The sequence below is a fragment of the Trichosurus vulpecula genome, chromosome 2 (assembly GCF_011100635.1).
Source record: "Trichosurus vulpecula isolate mTriVul1 chromosome 2, mTriVul1.pri, whole genome shotgun sequence".
Lineage (NCBI taxonomy): Eukaryota > Metazoa > Chordata > Mammalia > Diprotodontia > Phalangeridae > Trichosurus > Trichosurus vulpecula.
In genome coordinates, this window is record NC_050574.1 from 224,170,599 (window position 1) to 224,184,731 (window position 14,133).

The window sequence follows — 14,133 nt, forward strand, 5'->3', positions numbered from 1 at the left end:
TTTAATTTAAACCCCTAAATTTATGAATAACGAAACCAAAAGTCCACCAAGATTAAGTGACTTGCTCAGAGTCAGACAGCTAGTTGGTGGCATAATCAGGATAAGAATTCAGGTCTCTTGACTCCAAGTTTAGTTTTCTTTCCTTTATTCTCTGCTGCCTCTGGGTCAGATATTGGCTTAATTCAGTATTTCAGTTTTCTAAGCTCCCTGGCACTGGATGTTTGGAAATTAGAGCTAACCCAAAGTAGATTGGGATACCTGTGTAGATAGGGGGTGGACCTCATAGGAAGTCTAAAAGCAAAATCTGGATGGCCACTTTCTGGATATGTTATAAAAGGAATACTTTTTATGGCCAGGTTGGAGTAGACAGTCTTTGGGGTCCCTTCCAACTCTTAAAATTCATGTTTCGTAAAAAATACTATCTCTGTAAAATAAGAGGAGGGGGGAAATCACTGCTTTATTTCATAGCTCCCAGTTTTCCAGTCTTGCTATTGATTAAATCAGAGACCTCTGTTCTTCCTCACATACTCTTTAACTTTCACACACTAAAACTTTCTTTTTTTCTTCTAGATATATTTTTATTTATTTCATTATTTCCCAATTACATATAAAAATGTTTTAGCATTCATTTTTTAAAATTTTCAGTTCCAAATTCTTTCTCTCCCTCTCGAACCCCTTGAGAAGGCAAGCAATATGATACCGATTATTCATGTGCAGTCTTGCAAAACATGTTTCTTTATTAGCCATGTTGCAAAAGAAAACACATGCGAAAAAACAAACAAGAAAAATTATAAAAAGTTAAAAAAGTATGCTTCAATCTGCACTCAAGATTTCATCAAAGCTCCCTCTGGATATGGATAGTGTTTTTCATTGGAACTGTCTTGGGTAATTGATTGTCTTGATCAGAGGAGCTAAATCTTTCAGTTATCATCCTTACAATATTGCTCTTACTCTGTATAATATTCTCCTGGTTCTGCTCTCTTTACTTTTAATTAGTTCATATAAGTCTTCCCAGGTTTTTCTGAAATGATTCTGCTCATTATTACTTATAACACAATAGCATTCCATCACAATCATATTCCACAATTTGTTCCCCAGTTGATAGGCATCCCCTCAATTTCCAGTTCTTTGACACCACAAAATAGAGCTGCCATAGATATTTTTGTACATGTGGGTCCTTTTCCCTTTTCTCTGATCTCTGGGATACAGACCTAGCAGTGGTATTGCTGGGTCAAAGGGTATGGACAATTTTATAGCCATTTGGGCATAGTTTGAAATTGTTTTCCAGAATGGTTGGACTAGTTCTTCACAACTGCACCAACCGTGCATTCACAACAAAAGTTTTGTGATTATTGAGTGAGGTTTGTCCTACCTAACATGAATATAAAATCCTTTGGAAAATCTTTGGGGGAAAGATGGTGGAAGATGATGAGCAGCATTCCTTAATAAAACGACGTGAAACAGAAGAGGGAAAAATAAATTTAAATAAAGTTTGAAAAGAAACCCAGGGAAGCAATTACAAGTAACTTTAGGGATGAAACTGGAAAGAGGACAATAAACAGATAAAAATGGAAAAGCTCTACCAATATTTTTATAACAAACTCTCTTCCCTATCAAGGACCAAGGAGCCACCCCATTGGAGTCCCAGATGTGCTGCCAGAAGAAGTGAAATGAACATAAAGAAAAAATAGGAAAAGTAGCTGTAATTGACCAGGTAGACAAGGAAAAGATCAGTGATGGAAGCAACACAATTTTGAGGGCACTGAGGGATCAATTCTCAAGATAGATGATAGAGAGAAGGATACCAAAGGTATGAGAAATATGGGGTCTTATTATTATTCTTCCCCAGAGCAACTGAATTGATAATTAATTTATTAAATTATGAAATGAGGGCATATACGCCCAGTTCTTTGGGTATGTGTTAGGAAAGCCCACGATGGCAGCAGGAAGTGGGTTGTAATCACATTTTAATAAAGCACAGAGGATAGAGAAACTGAGCAGCAAAAGGGATACAAGAGGCAGATGCTGTGGGGACAGAAAGGGGTGGTGAAGGAAGGTAGACAGCATGGCAAAAAGGATGGGGAGGAGAAGAGGCAGAGAACATGACACACATAATCATGGATTAGGATTAGGGGCACTAGGCAGCATGGACCCAGTATGGAGATGAAGGAGTGCTTGGGGGAAAGAGTTTGAGGTGTCATTTTTACAGGGATTTTGGGGAAAACAGACTGACTCTTATCTGTACCATCTTGGGTTTAGTTCATTAATTAACATATCCAAATCATGTTGAAGTTGTTGGTAAAACTTTAAAATTATCAGCACCTTATGGTACTCTTTTGGTCTTACTGCAGAGATCTGAGACTTGTCTAAGATTGATATATCCTAGGACCAAAGGGTTCTGATGACAGCACCTAAGTGGCTTTTGGTGATTCAGCACATATTACCGGGATGTGAATTTTGGTTAATATATGATACAATTTGTAAATTATGCTCCTTTGATCTTTGGGACAATTTGTATGTGACTTGCAGGTTCTGCTTTGCAACCTCATTTCTTGCTATTGCACTTTAATATTGACTCCTTTAAAAATTTACTTAGGGGTAAGCGGCCAGGGAGACCAGAACAAGGTACACTTTTAACACAACAACTGAGAGAATATAAATAACTACCAACCGATGTGCCTATCTTCTCATCAATACATTTTATGAGAATAATCTACACTTGCATTGATGGCATCCTTGATGAGGACACTAGAAAGGAACCGGCAATCATTTGCAAATGATGTTCCACAGTAAACTATATTTTTGCTATGACACCATCAACTAAAAATGTAGAGAATATGTGATGCCATTGTGTTTACTTTTCACTGATTATTTTAAAAAGGTGTTTTTATTCATTAGAGCAAATCACCAAGTTTTCCACCAGCAAGGTATCTTTGCATATATCAAAATCAGACAAGATATTTTAAAGGTTATCACAGCAGAATTAACTTTATTTGATGGCCCTTTGATCATTAATATCAAGTGAAATATTAAACAAGAAGTATACTCACCCAAACTATTTGCCACTGTAATGGAGGAGGTCCAACACAGATTAGAAGCTAAGAAGAGATTCTCAGTTGATTTTCCAGTTTGCAGATAACACTCTGCTAATTGCACCAAGCCCAAGAACATTGATGAACCTCCTAAGTAAAATTCATAATCACTTAAAAGACTTTGGCCTAACTTTCCACAAAGGAAAAAAAGTCAGTGGATGGATGAAGAATGCTTGCAATATAGACCAGAGGTCCTCAAAGTATAGTCCAAGGCCCATGGAGAATTCCCAAGACCTTTTGAGGGAATTTGCAAGGTCAAAATTGTTTTCATAATAAAATTGAGATATTATTTGTCTATTAAAATATTCTTTCTTTTTCCAACTACATATCTATGTGAAGCTAGATTTTCTTTATATTCTTCAACCAAAACTAGATTGAGTGCAGAAGCAAATATGAGAATCCAGCTGTTTTCTATTATGCCACACATTAAAAAGATTTGCAAAAATATATAAAACAATTCCTCTTATCTCACTAATTTTTTTATTTTGGAAAATAGTTATTTCTCATAGAAATATGTTGTTAATGTCAATGTGTAATAGGTTTCTTATTCTTATTTTAAATGATTAAGGAGTATTTTTGATTTTATCAGTTTTAATTTATACTAATTTGATTTCTAATCTGGTGAATATTGATAGATATAATCAGATAAACAAAAGCTCTTTGGGGTCCTCAATAACTTTTAAGAATGTAAAGTGGTTCTCAATTTTTTAGAGTGTAAAGGGGTTCTGAGACTAAAAAAAAACTTGAGAGCCACTGATCTAATAATATACATTTAGATAGACAACCCATGGGGTTCATCCATTAGTATGTATATCTATAACAGACATTGTAAATAGAAAGTGAACTGGACCCAAAATTGAAAAGGAAGAGAGTAGGCTAGGCTGCCTTTGGAAAATTTCTCTTGCTTCCTGAGTACAAAGCCCATCTTTTTTATTTTTCAAAGAATAGTTTATTATTTTTATTTTTTCAATTACCAAGCATTTAAAAAAATAATCCATCCTTCTAATCTTCCCATTATTCCCTCTGATCCCCAAACTCATCTTCTTAACCCCAGCATTCCTCTAGTAATGCCAAATGACTGTGAATTATAAATTACTACTGTCTTCGAAGATGTGAAATTAAGGATGACAAAGGGCAGTGGAAAGGCACATGGTAAATAGAGATAAGCCACAACATATTATACTTGAAGAGTTCGACTAAAGTGGTATGGGGGAGAGCATGAGAAATACATACAATAGTAGGGGGAGAAAACATGGGCCATAAACCTTTGGACTGTTCTGCTAGTTTCCCTGTTGGGCAATGGAAATCCCAAAACATGTTAGGCGGATCCACTCTGGCAAATTTATGAGAGAATATTGATGAAAATCACCCAGGTTGGAGAAGTATGGATAGATTTTAGTCTGTATCACTGGACGGAATACCTATAATGTGAGATTATTGATTGATTAGACTAGTACATTAGCAAAAGAATGCCATTATTGGAGACTTTGTTTTTATAGAATATTAGAATCAAAAGGAAATTTTTATATTATTTGATCCAAACTCCATCATTTTACAGATGAGGAAACTAGGGACAAAAGGGGTGAAACAATTTGCCCTTAGTAGCAAGTAGCAGAAAGAGGATTTGAACCCAGAATCTCTTACGCTAGATCAAGTGTTCTTGATCTAGGTGACACAGTGAATGGAGCACTGAACCTAAAGTTAGAAAGCTTCCTCTTCTGGAGTTCAAATCTGCTCTCAGATACATACTAGCTATGTGACCTAGAGGAAGTCATTTAACCCTGTTTGCCTCAGTTTTCTCATCTGTAAAATGAGCTGGAGAAGGAAATGGCAAACCGCTCCAGTGTCTTTACCAGGAAAACTCCAAATAGGGTCACGAAGAGTCAAACAAGACTGAAAATGACTGAACAATAACAACAGCTGCCTCTTTTTTTAAATGGTGTATTGTTTGGTTATCTTTTTAATGTTAGTGTTAAAATGTTGGTTTTCCTGGAAAAGACAGTCCTTGCCTTCAAGGACCTTACAATCTAATGGGAAGGTCACTTAGAAGTCCTCTAGTTTAAGTTCTACCTGGATAAGCATCTGCTCTGTAGCATAACAGGTGTGTGTGTGTGTGTGTGTGTGTGTGTGTGTGTGTGTGTGTGTGTGTGTGTATGGGAGACAGGTTCTACTATTCTCTAGTTTAGCAAATGTCGCTTCTGGATAACTCTAATTGTTAGGAAGATTTTCCTTACTTCACTGAAACTTTTGTATGTTTGTCCTAACTTTGCCCTCTGGGGGCTAGCCTATGACATCTGTTCCATCTTCCTCCAAACATTCTTCAGGTACTTGAAGGCAATAATCGTGCCACTTCTACATTTTCTATTCTCCAGTCTGAATAGCCATAATATCTTCAATTGAGTCTCATATAGTATACTCTTAGGGCCTTCCTCTAGTCTGTTCACTCTTCTCTGGGTGGCTCTTTTCGAGCTAAAACCTTCTTAAAATGTGGCACATAAAACTAGACCCAATAAATATGGGCTGACTGTAGTAGAAAACAAGATTATAATCTCATTATTTTGGGCTGTTATACCTCTCTTAATCATGCCTGAGATAGCACTGATTTTTTGACTGCTATGTCACGCTAACACACATTGAACTTGTGGCCCACTAAGACTCTCAGATCTTTTTCACAATTACTATAATAGATGTAAATACTCCATATTAATATGAATACTCCCTTAAGTGGTACTGTTTTAAACTCATAAAAATAATAATAGACAGCATTACTACGGTACTTTAAGTTCTGCAAAGCATCATATATATACACATATATATATATGTATATATATATGTATATATAAACTCATTTGATTTTCAGAACAACCCTTGGTGAGGTAGGTGCTATTTTCACCCCATTTTCCAGATGAGGAAACTAAGGCACAAAGAGGTTAAATTAATTACCCAGGGCTATACAGCTAGGGAGCATTGGAGACAAAATACGAACTCAAGTTTTTCTGATTCCAAGTCCTGCACTCTAGGCACCATTCTGCCTGCCAACTCATCTACACCTTCACAGAACCATAGGATCAAATTTTTAATCAATTGCCTAAAACCAATTCACTCATAGCCTATGCATAGAATCCTTCATAGTCATTTAATTGAATGACTTGAGGGGGCCAGTGAATGAATGAATGTCCCCTATAAGCTGCTGAGCAGAGGCCTGAAATTTTCCCAATTATAGGCATTCCTCTGGAGTAAGGCCTTGTTTCTACCCAAAGCTAGATCAGAATGAAAATGTTTGATTCCAAGGGGCATTGGGTCAATCCATCAGCATCTACTAGCATATTAGCAGGGATGAATTAATTAGACAGCTAGGTATCACCTAGCCCAGAGTGGAATCCTTAGGGAAATGGTTCCAGGCTAGTAAATTTTATTGTCAGAAGTAAGGAACTATCCTGGTTACTGGTTGTTGTCCTTGGTTCTCGAAGAGGACCAAAATGACATCACTATGCTAGAGTCAGGATCTCAGTAACCTCCCCAGCTCAATAAACAGACTTCCCAAGGCAGTCTTAAAACTCTTTAAGTCACCCTAAGTAGGAGAAAGAGTTGTACCACAATAAGAGTCCTGCCTGCATGGAATTTGAATATCCACTAGCCAATTCTCTAGGAGTCTTCTCTCCCCTTCCCCACACCCACCCCTGCCATGAATCAGCCCCAGGTCCCCAAGTTCTGGCCTCTCCCTCCCTCTTCTTAATGCTTAGTCCTGCTCAACCTGGATGAAAACCCTATTTTAAAAAACAAACAAAACGAAACACCGTCAGACTTTCCTGGTTTGGGTGTCCAAGTCCATCAGGGCCCCAGTGGATCCTGTTTCCACTGTCCCCAACTGCCCATTTTTAGTGTGAGTATTACTCCTCAATAAAGCTGACTTCCTTTATTTTTCCTGTTTTGTGTGCTCCATGTTTCCATATACTGAACCTTAGTATCCTGACTCTTCCTAAATCTGTAATAAGATGAGACACTTAGAAGAGAAAGGGCCAGACCAAGACAGAGATCCCTGGGAACAGCATAAATGTGAGGCATATAGTTTAGTAATGAAGACATTTTACCTCCTAAGTAATGTCCTCTAAATGTGCCTCAGTTACCTTTCCTGAAAAGCTTTTCAGCCTGGACTGTCCAAAACAACTCTGGGCTTCCAGAATGATGGGACTCTCTCTGTTCAGTAGAGGTGCTGTAGAGGGGAAAAGAGGCAGAGACCTTTGGTCTTGACTCAGTCAGGTAACCTGCTTGTGGAAAGTCTGATGTTATCTCTAGATGAGGGTTTTCTGCTTTAGGGGCAGTCTTCTGTCTCTTTTCCCTCTTACCCCATTAACAAAGTCAAACAAAACTGGATGGTACAGTCTTGCTTCAGCTAGATATTAATGGCCTTAATTGGCCATCAGGCCACAGGCTACTTATGAAGAATATTACAGAAAGTTTTTGTGGATTGTTTCACCCTCACCCCTCAGAATTGCACATCAGTTTGAGAATATCTCAAAGCTACTCCCAAATGGGATCCTAGGACTTAGACCTGGAAAAGGTTTTAGAGATGATCTGCAGGGGTGGGGAACCTGTGGTCTCGAGGTCACATATGGCCCTCTAGGTTTGGAGTCAGTCAAAGGGCTGCACTTGAGGACCTAGAGGGCCAAATGCAGCCTTGAGGCCACAGGTTCTCCACCCCTGGCTCGGTCCAATTCCTTCATTTTATAGGCCCAAACCACAAAATTAGATGTCTTTGAAAGGAAAAAAAAATGCAATGTATGTTAGTATGTCATCTATCAATATACCTGGAGGCCGTACTAAGATTTTATTCAAACCAGATTTGAAGTAAAAGTATGACTTTCCTTCAAATCAATATGGTAAATCCTCTGTGTAATTATCTAGATTTCAAGTGTAACTTTTGAAAATTTGTTTCCATTTTGATTCCTGGTCCTATATATGAATTGATTTCCTTATCTAATGATATTTAAGCTTTCCTTTTCCTTCTTTGACTCTTGCATGCAGTCTCCTAAATACCTTCTCAAGGTAAGATTTGTACATTTATTTGAGTTGAAAATGGTTGTGGAAAAACTCCCCACATCTCAAAAGTGACTGCCCATTGTGTGGTCCATTGAGGGCATCACATGTGTTGACAATAGCAATATTTAGTTCAAGTTCATAGTTCATAGTAATGCCGCCTGTTCAGAGTAGATGGTGAACCTTCCACAGACTAAGTTGATGCTACGATGTTTCATGAAGACAAAGTCACTTTTTGTATTTGCTGGTTTTGAGGATGGGATTCCGTTTTATTTGCCAGAGTTGCAATACAGCAGCACAATCTATTTACAATTGATAGCTATAATTATTTTCACTCACACTTTCCTCTTTCAGAAGAAAGCTCCTAGCCTACTGTAGGTAGGAGGGACAGATAATTAGATAATCTTTTAGTCCACTTATGCCCTTTGGGAGATTTCATTCTCTATATTCAGACTGGAGAGAGCATCTCTAAAATGCAAGTTAAGCACAAGAGAGGTGTGATGATTTCAGAGTTTGACTATCACAGTGTCTTCTGGGGTGGTCTACACATTGTGCTTTTTCCTGTGAATATAAAAAGGAATAGCAGAATCCTTCTATACCTGGAAGTCTTTCCTTATGACCTGGCATCATGAGGTGCTCTGAGTAGACATATTTTAAATCTATGTGTTTTTACTAGACATCCCAGTGATTGGAACATGGGAAAATATGGAGTTAACTTGGAAATTATTTTACATTTGAAGACACTTTACAGGAGTGAGAACAACACAATAAATGAATGAAAAGGCATTTGTTAAGCATTTGCACAGTGCTAGGCACTGGAGTTGCCAAAACAAATGAGTGAGATAGTCCAGTCCCTGTGCACATGGAGTTTACAGTACTTTTAGGGCAGACCACACAAAAAAGGTCAGAAGGTGCAGGGGGACATGATGGGGTGGTACAAATGCAACAGCATGGCTTTGGGATAGCCTGAAAGTACATGGTGGCTTAGGGGACTTGTCAAGATAAAGTGCAAGCTCACCAATCATAACCAAGGCCCCAAAAAGCAGGAGTCTGAGTTCTGGGTGAAGTAGGAAAAGACCAGAGGGCAGGCAGTCTGGCTTGGAGAAGCCTGAGATGTGACACTAAGACAGCTGAGGTCTCACTCCTCTATTTCCTCCATAGCCATGGATGATGCCAATTACAGAGACCTCTCAAATGGCTGACCATGAAGCCTTTGAGGTTCTAGAGAAACCCATGGGTTGATCCAGTATCAATTTTCTCATCACTTTCCTCTGGTGTTGTGTTTCTAGGTTGACACTCTAGAAGTAATGCGGCATCCAGAGGAAACTACTAACATGAAGAGACAAACTGTAGCTTCTTACTTTCGGGTATGATGCCTTTTGTAATTATAATGATAAAAAGTAAGCCTTGATTTATATAGATATGTGTTTCTGCCATAGTGCTGAAATACAGTCACATAGAATGTGCCTAAATCTGCAAGGATTTAAGCTACCTTTGACTATGAGACCACCAAAACAGTTATCTTTCTAATATCCTAATATGTCAAGAGGGCAAAAAAGTTAATATGACCTTAAATGTGCCTAAATTATAACCAGGGATCAGCTTAAGCCCCGAGAAAATCTGATTCAATTTTTGATTTATCCTTCCAGATAGGACTGGTACATATCAAGATCCTAGTTGGCCCTAACTAGTTCTTTCTGTGGCTTGCCATAGTTCCTAAATTTCCCACCAGTAGAAAAAAGCTTGGCCAAAACTTGTATCCCAGAGACCCCTGTTAAAGGCATACATGTTGCATGACAGGGGTAACCCATTAGCATTTATTAAGCCATTAGCTGTCATTCTAACTTCCAGATAGATTCTGAGGCACTGAGACTTAGGAAAGGATTTTTTTTTTAATTGGGGACAGAGGGGCAGGGAAGAGATCAAGAGCATTGAGCATTGCCTAGCAAGGCAGATCTAGGTATAGTGTTGTACTAAGTGACCAGATGTGGATAGCCTAGCTTAGATGGCACTGAGTATCTTAAGGAGAGTGATGAAGGAAACACAGAAGATAAACTTGGCTTGCTTTACCATTTTATCTATGACTGGCCTTGCTCTCAGGATTTTTATTCAAAAAGATTTTACAAGGATATTTAACCAACCATTTATCTTGCTCATAGCCCTGTAAGTTAGGTAGAGGGTAAGTGTTATTTTATAAATAATTTTTATAAGTAGAGTTTTCAGTGGAGGAAGAGAGGAGGATGGGGGTACAAGCTTATGATTTCATCTGTGGGGGGAACTCAAGTATGGAAATTCCCCCTGCCAATCTAGATAGGCAAATCATCTATAACATAGTTTTAGAGAGTTGCTCTCAGAAATTAAGTGATGTGCCCATGGTGACTTAGCTAATATGTGTCAGAGAAAGACAAGGCTTAAACCTAGGAATTCTTGTCTTCAAGGCTGGTTCTTTATTCCTTATTCTGTGATGCCTTTTATGTAGATAAAGACCCAAATCACAGGAGTAGAACTTTTGGTTCTCAGTCTAACAATCTAGTCATAAGCAAGGAATTAAGTTCTTACTAATGCTATGTTAAAGAAGAAAAGTAAGACTCTACCCTGAAATGTTTGTATTCTAAAAAGAGAAGACAACATACTGGGTGATTTCCAAAAGACTTAGTGCAGTTTTAAGGCACTTAGGTACTCCCAGGCACCAAAGTAACTAGCATTCAGATCACTGTAGTTAGGCCCTTTAAGTTAGTTGATTTAATTAGAATGGATTGTCCAACCCTTCTGTTATCAAACAAGTACATTAATAGTCTTTTATTCTCTTAAGACCCCCTGATGTGGACCTTAAATATGTCTTTCATAGGTTTCCAAAGAATAGCTGTGTTTGGTTTTTGTTGTTGTTTTAATTTAATTTAATTTTTTTTAGGTTTGATGCTTATAGTTTGACTGTGGACAATTATCTTATGAAATTCTGTACGACCCTTCAATCTCTATTTTCAGAGTAAAAATTAAAGAATGATATAAATGTAGACAATGCATAGAATATGTTTGTGCTCCTAGCAAACCTACTAACTTGTCTCTCTGAAGAACTTTGGAATAGATTGTGTGACATGGGAGACAGTGGCACAGAATCACCCAACATAGTGTGCCTCCATCAAAGAAGGTGTTGTGTTCTATAAGCAAAGCAGAATTGCAGTAGCTGAAAAGAAACGTGAGATGTGCAAATTTAGAGACATTTCCCCTCCAAATGTTCATATGGACTATTTGTGCCCAACCTGTGGTAGAGCCTTCTGAGCTTGTATGGGTCTGATTGGCCATAGTCAGACATACTGTACCTTGACTCCAACATAGTGATGTTATTTTGGTCCTCATTGAGAACGAAGGATAACAACTAACCAACAGATTTAACACTTTGATAAATGGTATATCCCTTTGTAGGTATAAAGGAAGGTGTTAAAAATACCTTTCACTGTTTGGAATAGCTCAGGCTTTGGTATAAACGAAACCATTTTTTAGTCATGTCTGACTCTTTGTGACCCCATTTAGGGTTTTCTTGGCAAAGATACTGGAATGGTTTGCCATTTCCTTCTCCAGTTTATTTTGCAGATGATAAAACTGAGGCAAATAGGGTTAAGTGACTTGCCTAGGGTCACACAGCTAGTAAGTGTCTGAGGCTGGATTTGAATTCACAAAGATGAATCTTCCTGACACCAGGCCCAGCATGCTATATACTGTGCCACTTAGCTGCTCATAATTAAATGCCATGATTTTTCTGAGCTGTGAGTTACCTTTGTTTCAGGCCAGTGATCAAAATCATGACTTCATAGATTTTGCATGTTCTTCTATTTCCTAGTTATTCTAGAATGTCTTTTTTAAATCCCCAAGCATGGAATCCAGCAATCATCACTTAGGGTCATAGGTCACTGTGGGATCATAGATTGAGATCTTGAGGAGACTTTAGGGTTTAAAAAGAAAGCTTAAGCTTTCTTTACGTGAAAACAATGACTGGATTTTTTGGTTAAAAATTTTATTTGGCAATCATTTTCACAACCACAAATTTTTTTTTCAGGGAGAAGAAGTATTTTGTGGGTGGATTTTTCTACCCTCTGGTCCCATTTCTTCTCCTCTGTATAAGGTCCAGTGTATCATCATCACTTTAATCATCACTACTTTTTACAAATCACTATTCTTAATGAAGTTGGTCCATATTACAATCTAATCCAACCACTTAGATTAGAATTTTAGGGTTTTTTTCTCCAAAAAGCTTGTCTTAACCACCCTCTCCTGAAATTCCTTTAGGGGGATAGGCAGCTCACTAGTGTAGGGAATAGAGCACAGAACCTGGAGTAAGGAAGAGCTTCATTCAAATTGGGCCTCATGCACTTACCAGCTGTGTAACCCTGGGCAAGCCACTTCATCTCTCTCTGCCTCAATTTCCTCATATGTAAAATAGGAATAATAGTGGCACCTGCCTCTCAGGGTTATGATAAAGATCAAATGAGATATTATTTGTAAAGTGCCTTGCAAACCTTAAACAGCTATGTAAATGCTACCTATTATTATATGTCATATTTGCTTATCAATGCCCTTCTTGCTCCCAACCCCTGAGCAGAAGGTAAATGCCTTAAGGGCAGATTGTTTTCACTCTTTTAGTTGTATCCCCAGTGTCAAGTACAATGCTCAGTGGAAAGAAACCCACCTTTTAATCTCTCCTTTCACCCCCTATTAAAATGGCTGTCTTGTTCGATCAATAATTACTCGTTGGGCACTTATGGTGCATCCACTATGTGGAATACAAAGACAAGTGAGACATAATCTCTCCTCTCTAGGACTGGGGTTCTTAACCTTTTTCCCCCTATCATGAACTCCTTTGGCATTCTAGTGAAGCCTATGAATCCCTTCTGAGAAGGATGTTATCAAACACATAAAAAAGAATACGTGGTTTTACAAATGAAATGAATTTTGGTGGAGAATGGTTATAAATTTTAAAAGTCATGGATCTGAGGTTAAGGACTCCTTCTCTAGAAACATATTACTATGAAGTTAAGATGTAAACACAGGAAACATTTAAATAATAATGTAAGACAACAAAACAAGTTATATCGCACAATACTGTGAATTTAGTTGTCAGATGAGTAATAGAGACAGGAAGTGCCAAGAGTTCAGAAGAGTATGAAATCACTATTGATTGAATTGGTCTGGGAAAGCATCATAGAGAAAGTGAAATTAGGTGGGACTTGAAAGATGGGAAGAAATTGTGAAAGCACAGACATCTTTCCAGGAAAAAAGGGAAGATACTCAGGTCAAAGAATCAAAGAAAAGGGAAAATGTCTCCCAGGGAATGAGGAGGAGAGAAATGCCTCTCATTGATCCTTCCCAGACTGATTTTCCCCCAACCTTCTGCTAGTTCTCTTTCATCCCTGAACAAACCTTTTCACTAGGTGTCAGGGTATGCCTGAATTTCTTCCAGACAACTGGCTTCTGAGGGTTAGATCCACCCCACGCACCTACCCTGTACTCCCAGCCTATCTTCAGTTTCTTTCCTTGATGATACTGCTCCATGATTGTCAGGTGGTTCATTGGTAATATTGCTGGTGCCTTCCCCTTGATGTATTGTCATTATCCAGAGTTCCATACAGAGTATGGGCCAGGGGTGAGGAACCTATAGCCTCAAGGCCACATGTGGCCTTTGAGGTCCTTTGGCATGGCCTTTTGGCTGAGTCCAAGTTTTACAGAACTAATCCTTTTATTAAGGGGATTTGTTCTGTGAAGTTTGGATTCAGTCAAAGGGTCACACTTGAGGACCTAGAGGACCTCAACCATAGACTCTTAGATGTCAACATAGGCAAGGCTGGAGCAGAATAATTGCAAATGGCTAACAACTGGTGAAAGTTCAAATATATGGCCAGTAAGGATTTCACATTACTTTTGGAGGTTCCTTGCAAGATGTTCTTCATTATTTTTTGCATATCCAATTTGACATAATTCCCATTCTTTGTAAGCTTTGGTGTGTGTGTGT

The 14,133-nt window shown here is 38.2% G+C and overlaps 1 protein-coding gene across 1 annotated transcript in view; it reads left to right on the forward strand.

The window, feature by feature from the left end:
* Positions 1-14,133, forward strand: part of MYO3B (myosin IIIB) — a 636,303-nt gene that overhangs the window by 341,177 nt on the left and 280,993 nt on the right. Inside the window, exon 24 of the mRNA XM_036744020.1 lies at positions 9,419-9,496. Within this exon, the coding sequence (XP_036599915.1) occupies positions 9,419-9,496 (78 nt within the window). The remainder of the gene's footprint in view (positions 1-9,418; positions 9,497-14,133) is intronic.